Source organism: Gambusia affinis, linkage group LG03 (assembly GCF_019740435.1).
Source record: "Gambusia affinis linkage group LG03, SWU_Gaff_1.0, whole genome shotgun sequence".
Classification (NCBI taxonomy): domain Eukaryota; kingdom Metazoa; phylum Chordata; class Actinopteri; order Cyprinodontiformes; family Poeciliidae; genus Gambusia; species Gambusia affinis.
The window spans coordinates 15,698,048-15,717,376 of NC_057870.1; the positions used below are offsets into that span (position 1 = coordinate 15,698,048).

Consider the following 19,329-nt stretch of genomic DNA (forward strand, 5'->3'; position numbering starts at 1 on the left):
AAATAAATGCTTAGTAATATGCTTTTTATTTATATCCGCTGGCAGAAATAATAAAATCCCCAAAATAAACAGGAAATATATTTTGTACTGCATTAAAATCAACAGTAAATTCATGAGACGAAACTGATTCAGCCAGCAAATGGCATAACATTTGTGGTTAAGTAAAAGTTTTTAAGACACCTCACTCGGGTCATCTGACATCACTCAGTACTCTGCCCTGAATCCACATTAGCAACAGGTTGGAGAGTGAAGCGATTTGCTAAAAGGACTTTAATTAGGCCAGTGTTGGAAGCAGAATTTTTTTTTCCAAGTTGTGTGAAATAAATGCATTATAATGTGGAGCAGGTTTCCCTTCATCTGGACTCAGAGGGGCCCGTCTGGCCACATGCCCAGACCTTCTCCACCATCCGCTGTTCCCACATCAGGCCACCTTACAAAGGAGGAGGAGGGAGGTGGTTGGAATGTATTTTGCCCTGTGTGATGTGATTGTTTGCAGAGAAATGGGTTGACCTTGCCCTTTATTGCCACACAGACACGCACACACAAATACACACATGCACACACTCACTCTGGCCGGACTGAAGGTGTGTGAGACAGCCCTGCTGAGTGCAGGAGGTCTGGGACCCCTTCACCACTTCCTCCAGACAGAGAACAGAGGATGGAGTCAGCAGAAGCCATGATGGGCCAATAATGAACCGTCCAGAGGCCACAGCCACATCCTTTCAGGTATGCTGTTGAGCTGATTTTATTATTATTATTATTATTATTATTATTATTATTATTATTATTATTATTATTATTATTATTATTATTATTATTATTATTATTATTCACTAGATTTCATTTGAAAGAGCAAGAATTATATTGGACATTGAGTGAATTTTTTAAGATATTTACATTTAAGTGATAAGAATTGTTGAAATAGTCTTCTTTGGAGAGCTAAAAAAAAACCTTTAAGACAAACAAAAATAAACTAAATCATTTATCAACCCTAGTAAATGAAGACTTATTGCATATTTTAATTTCAGTAAATATTTAGATTTTTATAACTTTCTTATTGTTTTGAGTTTTGAGAAACACATTTGACATTTTGATTTTTTATTAAACAAGACAACTACACAATTAATTTTATTAATATTTTTAATGAGTCCAATTGTTTGAAAAAGGCTTTTTTTAGACAATAAAAATGTGCAAAATATAATTAAAAACCCGCCTGCAGTTTTAGCGTTTGTGATGGACAGATGTTCAACTGCTTAATCTGTCCAATGTTTATTTTAAAACATCAAATCCTTTAGAATATAAACCGTCCAATATTTTCCCCCTATTTCTCACAGTATAGATCAATAGTTTCCAGCGAAGAAAACTGTGATTTAGGAACTTTTTGTGAAGTCGGAAGAGATTTTGTCACAAGAAATTGTTTTCGCCTGTGTCGCTGATGAGCACAAACTATCAAACGTCAACATATTCGCCCCTTTTGGAGAAATCAAAACAGGAAGAGCAGTCTTAAGGAGTGAGATCCGTGTCAAATAGACTACTTACAACTCTATGTATTTATATAGGACATATGCAATATATTTAGGTTTCATATAAACAAATATTTTTGATCTGATGGTTTGTGTTGGCTATCTGTAGTTAAAGTCACGATAGTCTGTTCAGACATATTTGTATATTCTACTGATAGCAATGCAGTTCAGATGGAAGTTAAACTCAGTTTAACTGTTGCACGTTGTTGCTGGAGGAGGACTGAAGAAAATGGCACGTAATGCTGTAGGTACTGAAATATGGCCACAGCACACATTTTGCTGGGACGCATCAAGTTCTCCATGAAGGCGACTGTTGTGTCTGAATTGTCATTTTAAGAAAATACCTTACATTCTGCATAAAAAAGTATTGGATATAGACATAGATAAACAGAGATATCTCAGCATTCTCGGATCTGACCTTTCAGGAACGCGCACGGATGGTTGTGCACGCGCTCCCGGGCACAAAGGACACTGAGAGCCAGTCTAGTGTCTCGGAGCGGCGGCGCGCTCTCTGAAGCAACCGCTTGTCGCGCTTTGCTGAAGGAGCTGTGCGCCGAGCTGCGGTAACTGAGATCATTCAGCGGGGATCGCTATCTGCTTGCACACGGTATGTAATGCTGTATTGCTTTTTTTGAGATAATGGAATGGGGGTTACGGAAGACAGAAAACGAAAAACGATTGTGCGTAAAGACGGATTTCACGCGCGTCATTTTGACCCAATGTCTCCGTTTCTTATATCCATCACATTAGACAAGTAGCCTTGTCTAATGTTTCGTCATTACGGTACAAATAAACTTAATAGCTCGATATACGCCAGCTGCCTATTTAAAGCCACCTGCCAGTGTGTCGTCGTGCTGCAATGTGGACAGCTTCATTTAATTTTTGTGTAAATTATTAATTGAAGAGTTTTTATTAACGGACCACTTAAGATAAACAGAAACGACAGAAGTAAGGGTGATCGCTGTCGCGCAGCTTTGGAGCTGCGTGAAACGGAGGAATCCGGCGTGACCTCGCAGTGACCGTTTCAACTTTCAACTCTGGGTGCCTGTGGTTATCAGGATCTGCAATAATCCAGTCAAAGTGATGCGCACCCGCGTCCAGCCACTGCTGCTGCTAAAGGGCTGAATTCATAATCTACCATAACCAGATATCTTCTCCCTTTCCGCATTTCATTTATGTGATTTTTGGAGGGTATCATTAATCTACGTTGTTGTATTATTCTTCAATGTGGCACATGCATCACATAATACCCTGATAAAGCTCTGAACAGTAGGCTGTGCTGGATTAGATTGGGCTCCAATGTTGTGAAAAAAATCCATCACACTCCCTCCCATTGCCCCTATTGACCAGGCCGGACAAATGTTTAGGTCTCTGAGCAGAAATTAATTTGGGAGCCCATCCTGAACAATTAGTCCTCTATAGTCACCACTAGTTAAGTTTTAATAAACAATTTATTCAGTTATGAAGAAAGGGCAGGTAAATTAACAATTATTAGTATGATTGACATGAGTTTTCCCACAACTCAAACACGGGTGGCAGAAAATATGAAGCTGTTTGAATAAAAAAACAAACAAAAAGGAGAACTATCAAACCAAGGCTGGATTTAGGATGATGTGGGCCCCCAGGGGTTAGGGCCCCTGAGCGAGAGCCCTAACCTTGGAAGTGTCTCTTATGCATGTTAGATCCACATCTGCTTCAAACTAGAAAAATCTGAATAAAATGTCTATTTTGAATAGTTTTTAAGAATGAAAACCCAAACTGTTTTGTACTTGACCTTGACACTGAAAGACACCAACACAGCAGCAGAAGCCACTTAAAGCTTTCTGATGTCACATCTGATGTGCTTGGAGCCAGTGGTTAGGTCTGAGATGAGCCTCTGACCACACTGTTTTTAAAATGATTACATCTTGGCCAATATTTACATATAGGGTCCATATATGAGCTGAGGCACTGGCAGGAGTTCAGAATGTGTGCAGGAGATTTCTGCAATGATTCCTAATTAGTTTCCTATACAGATTTTAAGCAGGATAATTCCAGGTAAAGTCATGGGACTCATACAAGTCATAAAATGCAATTCCCAGTTGCATAACCAAATCAGACCCTGGCAAGACCTATGAGCCAGATTGCGATTATAGAAAAAGTGCGTCCCAAAGAACAAGAAATTAAGATTTTTCTATAATATGATGTGTATTTGCCACGTCTTTAAACAAATTAACATTTCACACAGCTTCAAATATTTTAAATGAGTTTTTCGAACTCGTCTTTTCTTATTATTTCTATTGTTAATGAACAAATTCGACATTTTGGGTTCTGTGTTGTATGATTTTTTTTTGTTATTATTATTATTTTTAGCGTTTTGGCCCCTTTGTGGTTTGTAGCTGCATATAGGTGCCGCTGTCTGGCTCTGCTTAATGTTGCCTGATGTTTTTCAAAAGATAAAACATTCCGAATGAACAGAACAGCTGAAATCTAAAGATTTTTTTTTTTCCCAAACAGAAAACGCGCTCGCTTGTTTTGTCAGTGCGGAGGAGTCAAAACCAACAGATAGCAGAATAAGAGGAACCTGTGTAAAATGGAGATGATTGAGGATGATTCCAGTAGAAACACTATGCGAGTATGGGATTTCTCTCGTGCAATGTGTGTGTGTGTGTGTGTGTGTGTGTGTGTGTGTGTGTGTGTGTGTGTGTGTGTGTGTGTGTGTGTGTGTGTGTGTGTGTGTGTGTGTGTGTGTGTGTGTGTGTGTGTGTGTGTGTGTGTGTGTGTGTGTGTGTGTGTGTGCGTCACCGGTCAGGATCACAGCCGGGGATCGTTTGGGGGGTAACGAATCACCACGCAGACCTATGGCGGAGCAGGGCTGCAGGAGGGGGGAGGGCACTAAAGGCGGACATTACTCCATTTGTAATGAAGGGTCTTGGAGAGGGGTCTCAGATCAAGAGCCGCTGCCACTACCGGGTCAGCGTGGATTACAAGGAGAGAGCGAAGCTAACAAAAAGGAAATCACAGCAGCTCATCGGTGGATGCACCGGGGACTGCGTGGAAAAGGAGCCACGGTTTGCGCGGAAAGAGACGAACAGAGGACCGGGAAAAGACACAATTAGGACACAGGAGCGGTGGATTTTCTTTCTGGAGAAAGAGCGGCGCAACATTTCCTCGTCTGCATCTCCAAGAAGGAATCTGTTGGGAATAATAATATTTTTTTTTAATAAAAATCACGCGCAAAAATACGCAAATAAACCGCGTGCACGCTGATCGCAGGAAAAGGATGAGCGTGTTTTCTACAGGGAGCAGGGAACTGAGGTGAAGGCCCCCAGAGAAACCACTTAAAATACAAACGCAGGCAAGACAATTTGAGATTATATGTTTCCTGAAGCACTTTTAAAGTTTGACTCAAAACTTAGGCTATAGTGAACGCATTTATTTGTTGGGCAGTTCTCCCTTTGGGGGATTTTAAATAAATTGAACTTCAACAGTTCGACAGTGCAGTTAGCAAACTATCAGGCAATTTAATCAGACAGTTAAACAGGTCAGATTGTGACCAAAAAATTGTTTGACGGCAATAAGTAGAAAGATGGGAAGTATAGAGAAATATTCCTATTTCCTCGAAATGTGGGTGCAAAAGTTCAAACTACATATTTAATCTAATTTTAAGTGAAGCTTGTGATTAGTTTATTGGATCGGTGTAACTCACAGTGAGCTGCTATAATCTAATGTAACACTTCATAATTTACTAGAATCTGACTAATAGTGCATCACTAAGTCAATATGGCTCCAGCCTCTGACTTTCAGCCACCGCGCGCATCTCTAATACAGTTTAATTCGTTATTTGCATTATTTACTATTTTTTTCATCGTTATTAATTGGGTATTTTACACATTACAATGTATGCCTAAATTGCTTGATATTTGTGTCTGTGTGTGTCACTTCGTGAATCTTCATCTTGAATGAACACGCAGCAGTGATCTCGGAGGGGGTATCAACATTTTTTGCTCTATGTGTGTGTGCGTCCATGTGTGCGTGTTTGTCCAGTGGGTCATGGCGAACGGTGGGGACCAGTTCGGCCTTGCGGATCGCCCGGACTCGGACTCTCTGGACTCTCCAAAGGAGAGCAAACAGGAAAATCTCAGCTTCACTTTAAAATCAGCAGCTGCTTCACCGCAGACAGCTTCCAGCCAGCAGGTAGCGGCCTCTGCTGCAGACCCTGATGTAAATATAAAATATTTATCACTACTAACTGCCTCTTATTCAGTAGAACATAGATTTCTGTTTAATATGCAAAATGTTGACGCGTGCGGAGCATTTCGAACATAATGTTTGATTTTGCGTTTTAATAATTTTATTGAATCCAACAGATTAAGTTCGCTAAATTGCAACTAATTTGGAGCTTTTTGATTGCACAAATTTGAAGAAAAAATGTCTCTTTGTTTTCCTCGAACGTCTTAATTTTCCCTGTTATAAAGCAGCGTTTGTGTTTCTGCCGTAGGGAATGGAGGGGATCAAAGTTGTCCTTCATGACAGGGAACTTTGGACCAAGTTTGACGAAGTGGGAACTGAAATGATCATCACCAAAGCTGGAAGGTAGGAGGCATTACTTTGTTGTATGCAATAGAGATGTCCAATTACCACACCGCCTGAACCCCCGGTAAAAGAATGAACCAAAAGCGCTGCGTGTTATACCTAAAGAAAAAACTGTTATGAATCATTCTAACAAAATAAGGTCTGGAATACGCATGTCACAGAGTGGCCCCAGGGACGTTTCGTCTCAGGAGAGCGGGAAGGAATTTATGCAGCCTACTTTTCCGTCCGTTTTAGTTTGCAACGTCACATTGTTTATATAATTTATTTTTATTATGCTAGAAATGCAATGTTACTTTTTTTTTCACGTTTCCCCTGCAGGAGAATGTTCCCCAGCTACAAGGTCAAAGTCACAGGACTCAATCCAAAGACCAAGTATATACTCCTAATGGACATCGTGCCCGGAGATGACCATCGCTACAAATTTGCAGACAATAAATGGTTTGTCTATTGCATCTCTTTACATCTCTTTACTACACAACAGTTTAGTAAACTGTTTTTGGAGCTTGAAAAAAAACCGTTAAATATATATATATATGCGTTATATATATATATATATATATATATATATATATATATATATATATATATATATATATATATATATATATATGCGTTATATATATATATATATATATATATATATATATAACGCATATATATATATATATATATATATATATATATATATATATATATGTTTCAGTTTTATTCTATATAATTCGAGCTTTTGAAAGTTATATAAGTGGTGTTTTGAACCGAAATGATCCGAGTTTCTACCCTCCACTCGACCCTGTCTCTGCGCTGCGTAAAGGTCGGGTCCTTACGCGGGCTCGGGCTGGCCTACTTCCCCATGTTTCTCCCTCTGTGTGTCTGCCCGCCGGTTACATCAGAATATGACGGGTTCACGGAGCGGACAGACGGCACAGACCGGATTAAAGTCTCTCATTCAGCTTGTGCTGAGGCTAAAACCCGAACGGACCACTGACTCTAATGAGCTTCATCAGTGCGCTGCTGCCACCCCACAACGCCGAACATAAGCTTTCCTTTTGAGAATAAGACAGGAGGGGCGACTGTGGATAAACTTGCTGACATATAAAGTGCTCGTAAAAGATGTCTAAATGTTTTTTCTTTTTTTTTTTATCCTCTTGCTGTACAACCCTGAGGCCTTATTGCGAGACAGCTTTAGGATGAGGTTTCTGTTTCCCGATGTGAAAGCCACATCAAACTTTTTATTGCTTTCTCTGGAAAAGTTTGTAAAGCTTGCGATTTAAAAAAGAAAAAAAAAGATGTGGAATTATTTTATCCACAATTTTACATTTTTCCTTTTTTTTCGTTTGGTGTTATGAATGTCTGTAAATTGACTTTACAGCCAAACCCATAGTTTATGATAAGTTTATTTTTAACAGGGGAAAAAAGGTTTATTTAAATCTTATTAAATAACTACAATTGATTTTAATCAATATTCCTAAAAACATTTAGTCAAAGATAGTTACATTTCTTTCAGTCTTTTAAATTACTCTTATTCCACAACATTCTATTATTATTGAAAGGTAGTTTTGCTATTACATCAGTTAATTTATATAAATTAATTGGGTTCTTGCTCTGCTGTTTTTACATTTAATGTTTAGATACAGCAGGCAATGTTAGCCAAATGTCAATAATAATAATAATAATAATAATAATAATAATAATAATAATAATAATAATAATAATAATAATAATAATAATAATAATAATAATAATAATAATTGATATTAGGAATTTTAGATTATTATTATTATTGGTTGTGGAGTGCAAGACTCAATGAAGGATCAGGACCAAGCATTTAAAACTCACTACTACCAAAATAATGTGATGGGCCTGCAGGTCAGCAGCACATGCCGTGTGTGGGAGGAAGCAGAGGAGACCATTAGTCATAAAGGCTGCAAAATAAAGATACAAGATTGAGAGTTACATGAATTATTGGGCATTGTGCCAGAGAATGGGTGTAAGTTAAAGTGACAAGAACAGGACGGGGAAAGTGATTGACAGTGGGGCTTTTCTCCTCATGACCGTCCCTACGGATTGTAGGGACAACTAACCAGACCTTGTACTCCATGACAGGAACAACAGAATGAATTACTTACTCAATGAATCTATATCAGATGACAATAACATTTTGAAGAAAGAGGCAGAGGAAACAACAAAGTTCACAGATCTTAGAAGTCGGGCACATGGGGAAAACAAACTCCAGTCATGTCAATTGAGAATGGAGAATTAGGAACCATCAAGAAAGGCTTCCAAGGCCAACTGGACAAACTCCCATGCAGAGTCATGGGAGTTTGCACGAAATGCAAAAGACGCATGCTGTCGCATATTCTACAAGTCCTCAGCTAAACATCTGTCTGACCCCTGGGGAATGAACCAGCAATAAAAGAAGAAATGCTGAGAAAATAAACTTAATATAGTAACAAGAACAAGTGATCAGTATTTTAAAATTCTCCTCCGTCCATTCTTGGGTTTAGGCCAATCAATCAATCAATCAATCAATCAATCAATAAATCAATCAATCAATTAGCGCACATAGACAACTGTTATATATAACTATATTTTGTGACTAAAACAGACTTTAAAAGCTATGCTGCATCATCCATTTGCCTCCTAATAAAGAAGCTTCACTAGTTAAAGTTAATGTTTCTATTTATGACAATATGCAGTGTTAAGCCTTTGTTTCTTAGCCACGGCTTGGACTTGTGTGTCATTAGCAACAACTGCCTGAGAGTTAAGAGACCAGCTTGCTAACAATACTCAGTTTGAGTTTAGCATTAGGATTATCACTTAACTCATTAAGCCAGATGCACATATTATTAATCTATTTTATTATGGTGGTATGTTAAACTTTTCCCTGACACTAACTATGGATTAAGGGCCTCAGATTGCTTCAAGTTTACTTTAGCACTGCGGCGCTTGAATCCCAACATCCTCAGAAATACTCAGATGACTCTTCAGTCGTTGGGAGTATCAGACTAGGTCAAGATGCAGAGTACAGAGAGCTGGTCTTTGGCACGGTGTGAAAACAATCATCTCATGTTGAATGTGAGCAAAGCAAAGGAGATGCTTGTGGATTTCAAGAGAAGCAAGATTAGGTCAAAAACTATTTCCATCATGGAAAAAGAAGTGGAGGTGACAGAGGAATCTAAATATTTTGGGGTTCACTCAGACATCAGGCTGGGCTGGAGTTGCAGTGGTAAAACTATCTACGAGAAGGGACCGAGCAGGCTGAGGCAGCTTAGGTTTGCCAAGATTTGCAGAAAGATGCTGCAGATCTTCTATAAATCTGTTGTTGAGTGTGTTATCTGACATTATCTGTCGGGGTGGCAGCATCAGAACCAGGGACTTCAAACTTGATCAAGAAGGCTGGTTCTGTTCTGGAAATGATTATGAAAACGAGGATTCTTCATAAAATGGATAAAATTACAGACCACCTTTGGACTATTATACAACAACAGAGGGCCTTCAGTTAGAGGCTTCGTATATTTGTTGTAACACAGACTGTTACAGGCGATCGTACAACAACATTTAATTTCCCTCTGGGATCAATAAAGTATTCTTGAATTTGAAATGTATTTTAACAAGATTGTTTGCTAAAGCGTCCCTGACAACCACAGCTAAAATCTGCTATTCATTAGCAATAATTGCTTCAAAGAGTCAAAGCTACTAGCACGCTAACTCATTTAGCACTTCTGAAATAGCTAAATCCAGATAAAAACTTAAATCTTTACTCCAATACAAACTTTCTGAACCTTTTGAGGCACCACAGCAATTCATTACATATTTAAACATAACAACCTCATTGTTCTCTGCTGCACAACATGTGAAAATAACAGATAACTAAACCACCATCTCTGTGTGTCATGTTTACTACTTGCTCCATAAAAATACTTTTGTTCATTAAATAGGTTCCATTTTAAATCTAGCAGGCTTTTTAAAAAATTATTGGCTAATACCCAAAACATATTTAGGGATGTATTAAATTTAAAATATCTAAGTGTAAAAGTCAGTGTTAAAAAATATATAAAACATGACCTCCTTTTCTTCTTCTGGACTTTTAACCTCAGCAAACCTCAAGTCTGAAGGCCTTAAAATGATTAAGATACCAAATGCAGAATAATTCACTTTTTCACTTGAGTATTTTATTGCAGCACTTGAATGGATCTTAGCTATATCCCGTAAAACAGAAATTTTATTTTACACTTTAAATATATGTCGAAACAACAAAACGCTGCTCATTATTTGAGTCTAATTAAAGCTCCGGCCGACGCAGGCCTCCTCCCGCTGGAGGCAGCCGAGGCCGACTGCGCCACAGGGCGCTCGGCAAATCACTGCAACAGCCCGAGTCTCACTCTCTGATCATTTTTCTATCTGATGGGTGTGTTTTTTTTTTTTTTTGGTTTTTTTTGGACTCATTCAGGTCTGTAACGGGCAAAGCAGAGCCCGCGATGCCCGGCAGGCTCTACGTCCACCCGGACTCTCCCGCTACCGGAGCGCACTGGAGCCGCCAGCTTGTCTCCTTCCAGAAGCTGAAACTCACCAACAATCACCTGGACCCCTTTGGACACGTGAGTCAGCTCTCCTCCTGTCCGTCCACAAATTGGTCCGGATAATTTAAAGACAGAAATTTAACGGGGATATAATATAGCCTATACTGCGTATATAAAAAGAATAAACTATTTAATGAACGTAATTTGTTGGCCAAATTAGTTAATTAGAATTTCTATTTAATAATATATATTTCTGCTTTTAATGTGCAAAGAAAACAACACTAGTAGGCCACATCAAGCGCTCTCTCTCTCTCTCTCTCTCTCATTTTCTTTCTTTTTTTTTACATTATGAAAAAATACAAACATTTCCAGTATTCCCATTTGGGATAACGATTTCAATGAATCCAGAGTCCATTAGTTCATGGATGTTACCAGTGGTAATATTAAACTGAGCTCTGTGGATAAACAAAAGGTTCCTGTACACAGAAAGACTGATCTAATTAAGACCCGCTTACACAGTGGTGGTCAGTGTGCTGGAAATCGTTTGGACTACTTAATTCAGTGTTACTATAGTTTGACATAACAGATTATTGTTTCAAAAGTAGATTTAAAGAATCCATGTAAAACTTTTTCAGGATGACCTTAGCTTGAAAAGGCTTGATAAACTCTGAATAGACAGACTTGTTTTGAATTTATCCTTCTACATTATGCAATAAGACAAATTACATTAGTCCATTAAAATAAAAAGTCTTTGATGGGAATATGTGATTTGAATGTAGTCTATCACAATACAATGGATAAGTGTCAACAGTTAAAACGACTTCATGAGTGATTAAGATGATGTCTGTTAAAAAAACAAAAATCAGTTGATCTTCTTAGCGCTCATCGCTTTGATCCGACCAGAAATGTTGTACTTTAATCATTAACAGGAGCAAAGAAATCTGAAAAACTACAGAATCTCGACCACATGGGTTCAATCTCAGTAAAGTCTGTCCAGCCACCAGCATCTGCTAGAAGAATGACGGGTGTGTTGGTATCAATTTCTCCTTTCCTCCCATGCAGATAATACTCAACTCCATGCACAAATACCAACCTCGTCTCCACATTGTCAAAGCGGATGAAAACAACGGCTTCGGCTCAAAGAACACGGCTTTCTGCACCCATGTGTTCCCAGAAACCGCCTTCATTGCTGTGACTTCTTATCAAAACCACAAGGTAGGCCTTTCCCAAACGTCACCAGTTATAGCAAACATTTTGGTGTTTATACATAATTTGGTGTTGTATTATGAAGTGCATTCTTTATTGCTTCAAAATTGTTTTAATATTTAGAATATATTTGAACAGTAAAGTTTAGCACTGAGACCCTACTGTTGTTGTTTAAACTTTGTCTTTACAAAGTTTAATTAGTGTTTCCTTGTGAACATAAATCTCTCTGAGGGATTTATGCGTGTGTATGTGTGTGTGTGTGTGTGTGTGTGCAGGCGTGTGTGTGCGTGCGTGAGGGTGTCTGCGTGCGTGTGTGTGTGTGTGTGTGTGTGTGTGTGTGTGTATGTTCATGTGAGTTCTGGTCTTTTATGAGCTGTTTTTTTCCCTTGATCTTGAGTCCTTCAGTTTTTCTGACACCTACTAAAGTCAGATTGCTGAAGCTTTGAGCCACAGGGTCGATACATTTTCATAAAGACTCATTTTGATCTGATTTCACTTTCACATGAAAAAGAAAGAAAAAAAAAACATTAAACTTGATAACATTAATTATGAACATTCCAATATTATTTCTTACATCATCATTATTATTATTATTTAATTAAAACTTTAATTTAATCTCATAATTTAGCAGGTTATTTTTAATGGATAGATTATGGAGTTTTAATTAAAAAAAAAAACTATATAAAAAAGCATAATCAAAATTTAATTCAGTTAAGCTGCCAATTTCCAGTAAATGTTATCTCAATTCAGCCAAGGTTAAATTTGATTATCTTTATTTTATGGTTCAATGGAAGTCAATTGGTAAATTATTTAAAAAAAAAAAAAATAAGAAAAGGGTAAGAAATAATTTATTATCTTTATCCAGTAGATATAGATATCATTTATTTTTAAACAATTGTAAAAATGTGATTTATAAACGATACTGTTTGCTAATGTTAGCTACAAATGCTTTGTTGTGCATAAACTTTGTATTACTTTTACTTTAGTTTGATTAAAAGTATTTTTTTTAAAGTTTCATTATTTATTTTTATTTATTTATTTATTTTTATTTAAAGTTTTTATTTAATGTATAATCAGTTGAGAAAATCTGAATAATTTCGAGGTAATTAAAGCACTCACACCAGCGTGTAATAATATTTTATGTTCCAGAGTAGAAATCAGAGCTCTTGAGGCTAAACCTTGGCAGCGACCATCAGTCTTTTCAGCACTTCAAAGTTTGTTTGGACCTGATCTCTGGCCCACTTGTCCTGCTGAAGTTGCTCCATAGCCAAAAGAAATCCTTCAAAACGCAGAAGGTTTACTTTCATGACATCACCAAGAAAAATCTGAAGCCTCGACTTCAAAGCTCAAAGCTCCAGAGCTCTAAAAGCCCAGTGACTGTTTGGGTAAACAGTTTATTCTGCGTCAGCCGGTCAGCTGGCGCTGCACTCTGAGCACCGTCAGCGGAGGAATGCTGGTTGTGCAGAGCTCAAACTGAGCTGCTTAAAGTTTCAGTCACAGCCATTAGGGACGTGTGTTTAGGTTTGTGTGAATCCACAACAATGTGTTTTGTCTCCCTTCTTTCACTTCTCTCCTATTTGAACGCACTCAGATCACACAGTTGAAGATAGAAAATAATCCGTTTGCCAAGGGCTTCAGAGGCAGTGACGACAATGAGCTGCATCGCATGGCCAAGCTTCAAGGGTGAGCGTTTACAATTTGTTTTTGTTTCTGGATGTTTGTAAGCACTTATAAGAGTTAAATCAATTTTTTTGTTCCCATCTTTGCCAAATTTAACTCACTGGTGACGCTGCGGATGTTGTGATTGCATGCATATGGTACAGCCAAGTGGTTTGAAAAGATTTGAGCTTTTGTCACCTGAAGGTTGAACTCTGATTAAACGGCCAGTGAAAAACACTGGATTGATAAACATATGACATCACATTGCTGCAGGTCTATTAGGCCTGTCACTGCTGATTGGCTGATGACGGCCCTACACAGTGTAAGATTGTGTGCCGAGCTAATCTCTGTTTGAGTCGCATAGACATTTCAGAGACTTTAGTGAGCTGTTACTGATCGGAGGGAGAAGAAAACCCTGTAAAGGGGCAAGAGAAGGAGACGCAGCACCCATGTTTTCGTGTTGTTGAGGAGAGGAGAGTCTATCTGAAGTGACACATGGATGGATGTTTATTTTTAGACGGTGAATTATCTCACAAGAGCATTGGCTGAGCCTGTGTATGTGCGTGCATAGAGTGTGTGTGTGTGTGTGTGTGAGCAGGAGTCAGGGAGATGTGGCCCGCTGTCTCCTACATACCGCAGGGTTCACACAGAGGGCAGCGAGTGCAGGGGGAAAAATATCACAACTGAAAGGTTGTGGAAAAACTACCGGTAAATGGGCCGGAGAGAAAATAACAACAAAGCAGATGATAATAATAATCAAATATTATAAGATCAAGTGCATTTAATCCCAGAGTGCCCCTCTTCTTTAATCTTGCAGTAAAGATTACCCCGTCGTTCCTCGCAGTACTGTCCGACAGAAAGCCTGCACTGCTGGGAGTCCCTTCAGTGGGGAGAGTCGAGGTCTGCGGGGGTCTCCTGAGGCCATCGGGTCCCCTTTCAGCTGTGAGAACGGTTTGGGCTGCGGCAGTCCTCAGGAGCTGCAGAGCGCCCCGCCTGTTCACTACTCCCATCCACACCCACACCTGCAGCGTGGCCACCAGCTGCCAGGCTACAGCTACAGCAAGAGGAAAGGTGGGCGCAACATTTGCACTTCAGTTTTCACAGAAAATCCTGCTAATTTATAAAGCTAAATATGAGAAAATTACATCATCTAATATTCCATATTTTTAATGATCATGTGAGTTTTAAATAAACCTCTTAATATGTTTTTTATTCAGTTTTTTTTTATTGCATCTGAATGCAGATCAGTGGTTAACAAAGACGCACAAATATAGCCGGAAAACAGATTTATATTAATTTGCCCCATTCCTTGCCCTTACTTAGTGTCTGCAAATCTAATTAGCACCAGATTTACAAGGACATCAGCTGAATGAATAAATAAATAAGTTATTTTCATGTGAAGCCATTTGCGCTCTCGATGGATACTCAGACATTATAATCAAGAGCAGTAAGAAAAGAAAATTAGAAACCGCTTCAGGAGACACATATTTAGTTAAAAAAAATAGAGAGCCTCTCATTCCTTCAATTGGATATGAATAATTTCAGTTTTAATTCAGACTTTGAACGCATCCATTTAGTTTTAGCTAATTGTCACAGTTCCCATTTAAAGACGTGTAAATAGTCTTTCATCTTTTACTACAGTGGTGTAGTTTCACACAAAAACTTTTGAAAAATTCACTTTTTTAATTTAAATACCTTCATTCATTTGGGGGAAATATTTTAGATTCAGAAGGGTGATTCAGAATCCGCTTATTTAAATGTATCCAGGCCATTTTTTACATTTGTACTTTTTCAAAGGGGATCAGAGTTTCTTTGAACATTTAACTAGAGAACTGATCAAGTCATGATTTTGTGTTTCCCTGAGGAAGAAATATGTGGTGACACACATCAGAAGCTCATTTCTTTTTGCCACCAGCTAATAAGCTCTATTAGGACTTTAAGTGTAACTGTGTGTTTTGAACCAAACAGCCTAGGTTTGTTAGGAGCACAGCCCTGTTGGCAAAATGAGGTTGTGGCGCCGGTGGTTTTGTGAAAAACTATTTCCTACCATCAATTTTTCCCCTTCTCAATAAATGGACACAGATTAAAGGCAGGAATTTTCTTTTTTCCCCCCAGTGACAATGCTAAAGGCTTTTTTTTATTATTCTTTAAAAGGATGCCAATTAATGTGGTAAAACTGTTTTCTGTATAGAAATACATACTATTTGCAGTAACCCAGTTGATTACACCTATGAAATAACATCATGTTTGCAGTTTCGCCAACAACTTGGAAACATTAGGTGACGTAATTTTGGTGAAAACCACAATTTTACATTCATAATGCATTTATCTTTTTGACTCATTGCCTTAATGTAATTATCCTAAATCTGCCAAACCATAAAATCTATCTGCTGTACAATAATTATTTTTCAACGCAGCAGCTTAAAGCTGCAGCATCTAGCTTTTATGTCTCCATCTGTCTCCATACTGTCACAACATGGTGACAGTTTTAATGAATATATATAAAAAACATATATTTTATAAAAGTTACGTACTGCAGCTTTAAGTCAGGAGTTTTGATGTTCATCCTCTGTGTCCTAAACTCTGAATGAAGCCAATATTTTCTCTTTCTCTCTGCAGCAGAAGAGAACTGCTCTCCAAGGAACCACCAGCCTCCATACAAGAAACCCTTCACTGGTGGTTCACTAAGCGAAGAGGAGTCCTACTACCACCCCTCCTCCTATCCTGCTCCTCCACCCGGTTTGTCAAACCTTCCCACTCTTGGTCTCACTGACTCCCCCTACAGCTCAGACATGGGACAGCGTCAGGCATGCATGTTTGCCGGCTCAGAGCCCAGAATGGATGAATTCAACTGCACGTCCTGGTCGTATACCTGCCCGCTCCCTACCGCTATGACCCCCGTGGAACCCTACCCACCTTACACTCCTCATCCCCCCTACAGCTCCAGCCCCCAGGGCTCTAGACTAAGCGCTTTGGCCCATCAGAGCTCTCCTTCGCTGGGAGAGCACATCCCACATGATCCCTACCAGAGCCAGAGCTCCGGATCTCGATCGCAGAGCTCCCAGAGCGTTCCCAGCAGACAGCTTGGATCTCCTCTCAGAGAGTATCCCCGCTACACGCCCAACTTGTCGCCGCCTCTCTATCACACACTAGACACCCACACACACATCAGGTGTGGAGTCCCAGAATGGAGTGCAGCCTCTTAACCGAACCATAAAGACAGATTCAACATAAACTCCCTGCTCTCCTTACAGATGCTGCGCTGAACGAACTGAGATACTTTTGTAAAGTTATTGTGAATTCTGTGATGTTGTGCTGTGTAAGTCATGTTCCTCCTCTTTGCTAGAAGGAGCAGCAAATTATTAAGGACCTAACATTAAGGACATTAGTGAAATGTAGCCTCTTCCAGGCAGCCTGGTGATCAGTGACGTTGTTATCTTTGCGTCTATTTGAAGCTCATTCTAACATTTGCACTGTGATTTATTTTTAAGGCCAGACCCCTGAACAGCACTTGGCTGTTTCTCTCTCAACATCTGCTACTTTATGCATGGTGAAGGATGTAAATTGTGCATACTGTCAGTCAGACAGCAACATTTATCCACCAATGTAATCTCAGTTATCACAACACAGCCCAGGGCAGACTTGTCTATCTTGTTAGTGGAGCAAAGTACTGCTCCATGCTCAGTCTCAGTGAAGGAGAAAAGGCACTGTGTTGTCCAAATGTGTGCTAGTGTACATGCAAACCCGGTGTCAGCTCAGCTAAAGGATGCTCAGAGTTTAATTTCCAATGAGACAGCCAGCGATTGCTGCAGGCTCCCCTTTGCAGAGATAAACACTTTGTTTAGATCGTGCTACAGGCTGAAAGACCTGTAAACACTGCTTCCATTGCATTCTGGGTAAATGCACAAGTCAGCGTCACACAGCTGTCACTGGTGTCCTCTCAGTCACCCCCAACTGACCAATCAGCATCCTCTGTTCACAGAGTAGCAGCAAATGAACACTAAGCTTATATTTATGCTCAGCTGACCAGAGAGGTTTATGCGTGTGTGTGTTTGTGTGTGTGTGTGCGTGTGTGTTGGCCCTTTTTTGTTTGCTTGTGAATTATTCATGAATCTAAAGCTGATTTCTGACATGTGAGGATTGCTCAGCAGAAGAAAAGAAGAAGAAAATGATGCTCTGCATATGAAAATGTCAACGCACCAATCCAGTGTTGTTGCATTGACATCAATGCTTTGCTTTTGATCGGAATTGGTCTCTGTCATATTCACACACAATTATTCCAACATTTGCTTTGATTAGATTTCAGTACATTTCCCTTGTAGCTGACCGTAAACATTCATATCCTTTTCCTGACAGAAAGCTTGGTTTTATGTTTATGTCCTGAAGCAGTTTTCATTACTCTGACCGGGTGTTTTAACATGCAGTAACCTATTATAAGGTGCTCTAACACTACATTAACAACAGCCTCATCATGTGTTTGCACACCCGTCTGCCACTTTATTTGGTGCACTTGTTCTGTTCCGTTTATAAATGAAAATACTGAATTAGTCAATCTCATGTCAACAACTCGATGCCTTTAAGTATCTAAAGTTGAAATTGAGGCTGCTGCTGGGGGCATGGTTGTGTTGGGAACATTGTCTTGTCTTTGGGCCCCATAATGCCAACTGCAGCCTACCCAAATATTGTTGCTGATCATGTTCTTCCCTTTATGGCAACCTGCAGCTAGATAATGTCCATGTTGGAGAGCTCAAATCATCTCAGTTTGGCAAAGACAGTGATGGTGGTAGGACTTTGTTCTGCCACTGTAGGACAAATGGTGGGCAACTGTAACCTTGTGTCCTTGGGGAAGGCACTTCACCCGCCTGGCCTGGTGGTGGTGGTGGTGGTCAGAGGGGCTGTTGGTGCGGGTCCATGGCAGCCTCACTTCTGTCAATCTTCTCCAGGGCAGCTGTGGCTACAATGCAGCTTACTACCATCAGTCTGTGAATAAAGTGGTGAATGACTGAATGTAGTATTGCATTCCTCCATTCCTACAGTCCTCTTTACTCGATAAAGTACAGGCCATCTACCATTCTTGAACATGAGGTCGGTTCATGAGTACTACAATGGCTTCTACTGGGAACTGATCTCAATCCAATACGTCACAGGGGTTTCTCATTATGGAGGTGCAGCCAACAAATCTGCAGTAGCTGTGTGAATCACGTCAATACGGACCAAAATGTCTGAGGAATGTTCCCGACACCTTGTTGTATCTTTGTCACAAACAATTATGGGAGATCAGAAGCCAAAAGAAAGTCAAGTCTAATCTTCTATTATCGCAGTGTACCTAATAAAGTGGCCGGTGAGTGTGTATGCGTGTCTGTGTGTGTATGAAAATGAGATGTTTTAGAGTGTTTTTGTAGCGCTGTTGCCGTTAATAGTATTTATTGCTCCAGGTTTGTGAAGTTTGCTTGTTGTTAACTTGTGGAACAGTTTTGAGGGTTTATCTCCAGTTTTACTCTCCATCCCAAGGTGTTGAAAAATAGTTGCGAAAACTAGAGAAAACAACATGTTTTATTGGAGAAAAAAAAAATACAGATTTATAAACAGAAACTGAATAAATTTTTCAAGAGAGAGTCAACTGGTTGTACATTCCTCTTTCGCGTGGTGTTCAACGTTAACGGTGGGTTATTTAAAGCACGTCTAACGTCTCTGCAGTGGAAACTCTTTTGAGTGCCGTTCTCTTTATCAGGTCAAATGCATGTAGAAATATGAAGGAGCTGATAAGCAGCAAAGCCCCACTCTGTTGTGTTGAATGTGTTTCCTACTGAGAGGTTAGTCTGAAGGGAACCCTTAGAGGGTTGTGG

General features: G+C 39.4%; 1 protein-coding gene across 5 annotated transcripts; it reads left to right on the plus strand.

Annotated features, from left to right (window-relative positions):
- Positions 1 to 656: 656 nt before the first annotated feature.
- Positions 657 to 19,098, plus strand: LOC122828432 (T-box transcription factor TBX5-like). 5 transcript variants are annotated; one of them, XM_044111988.1, is made up of 10 exons: positions 657 to 726; positions 1,949 to 2,130; positions 5,550 to 5,726; positions 6,004 to 6,098; positions 6,417 to 6,536; positions 10,549 to 10,696; positions 11,681 to 11,833; positions 13,416 to 13,507; positions 14,301 to 14,554; positions 16,103 to 19,098. In XM_044111988.1, the coding sequence occupies exons 3-10, from the start codon at positions 5,556 to 5,558 to the stop codon at positions 16,687 to 16,689; spliced, it is 1,620 nt and encodes a 539-aa protein (XP_043967923.1). In that variant the 5' UTR covers positions 657 to 726; positions 1,949 to 2,130; positions 5,550 to 5,555; the 3' UTR covers positions 16,690 to 19,098. The 5 variants fall into 5 exon arrangements, with proteins under 5 accessions (XP_043967923.1, XP_043967925.1, XP_043967926.1 ...); XM_044111990.1 differs by lacking the exons at positions 657 to 726; positions 1,949 to 2,130 and adding an exon at positions 4,418 to 4,860 and having other exon boundaries at positions 16,106 to 19,098; XM_044111991.1 differs by lacking the exons at positions 657 to 726; positions 1,949 to 2,130 and adding an exon at positions 4,422 to 4,860 and having other exon boundaries at positions 5,550 to 5,699.
- Positions 19,099 to 19,329: the final 231 nt, after the last annotated feature.

Excerpts from the sequence above, each read along its gene's own strand:
- LOC122828432 (XM_044111988.1), top strand. The coding sequence starts at position 5,556 with ATGGCGAACGGTGGGGACCAGTTCGGCCTTGCGGATCGCCCGGACTCG. Across the intron at positions 6,099-6,416 it reads ATCATCACCAAAGCTGGAAG|GAGAATGTTCCCCAGCTACA; the intron begins GTAGGAGGCATT and ends TTTCCCCTGCAG. Across the intron at positions 11,834-13,415 it reads CTTCTTATCAAAACCACAAG|ATCACACAGTTGAAGATAGA; the intron begins GTAGGCCTTTCC and ends GAACGCACTCAG.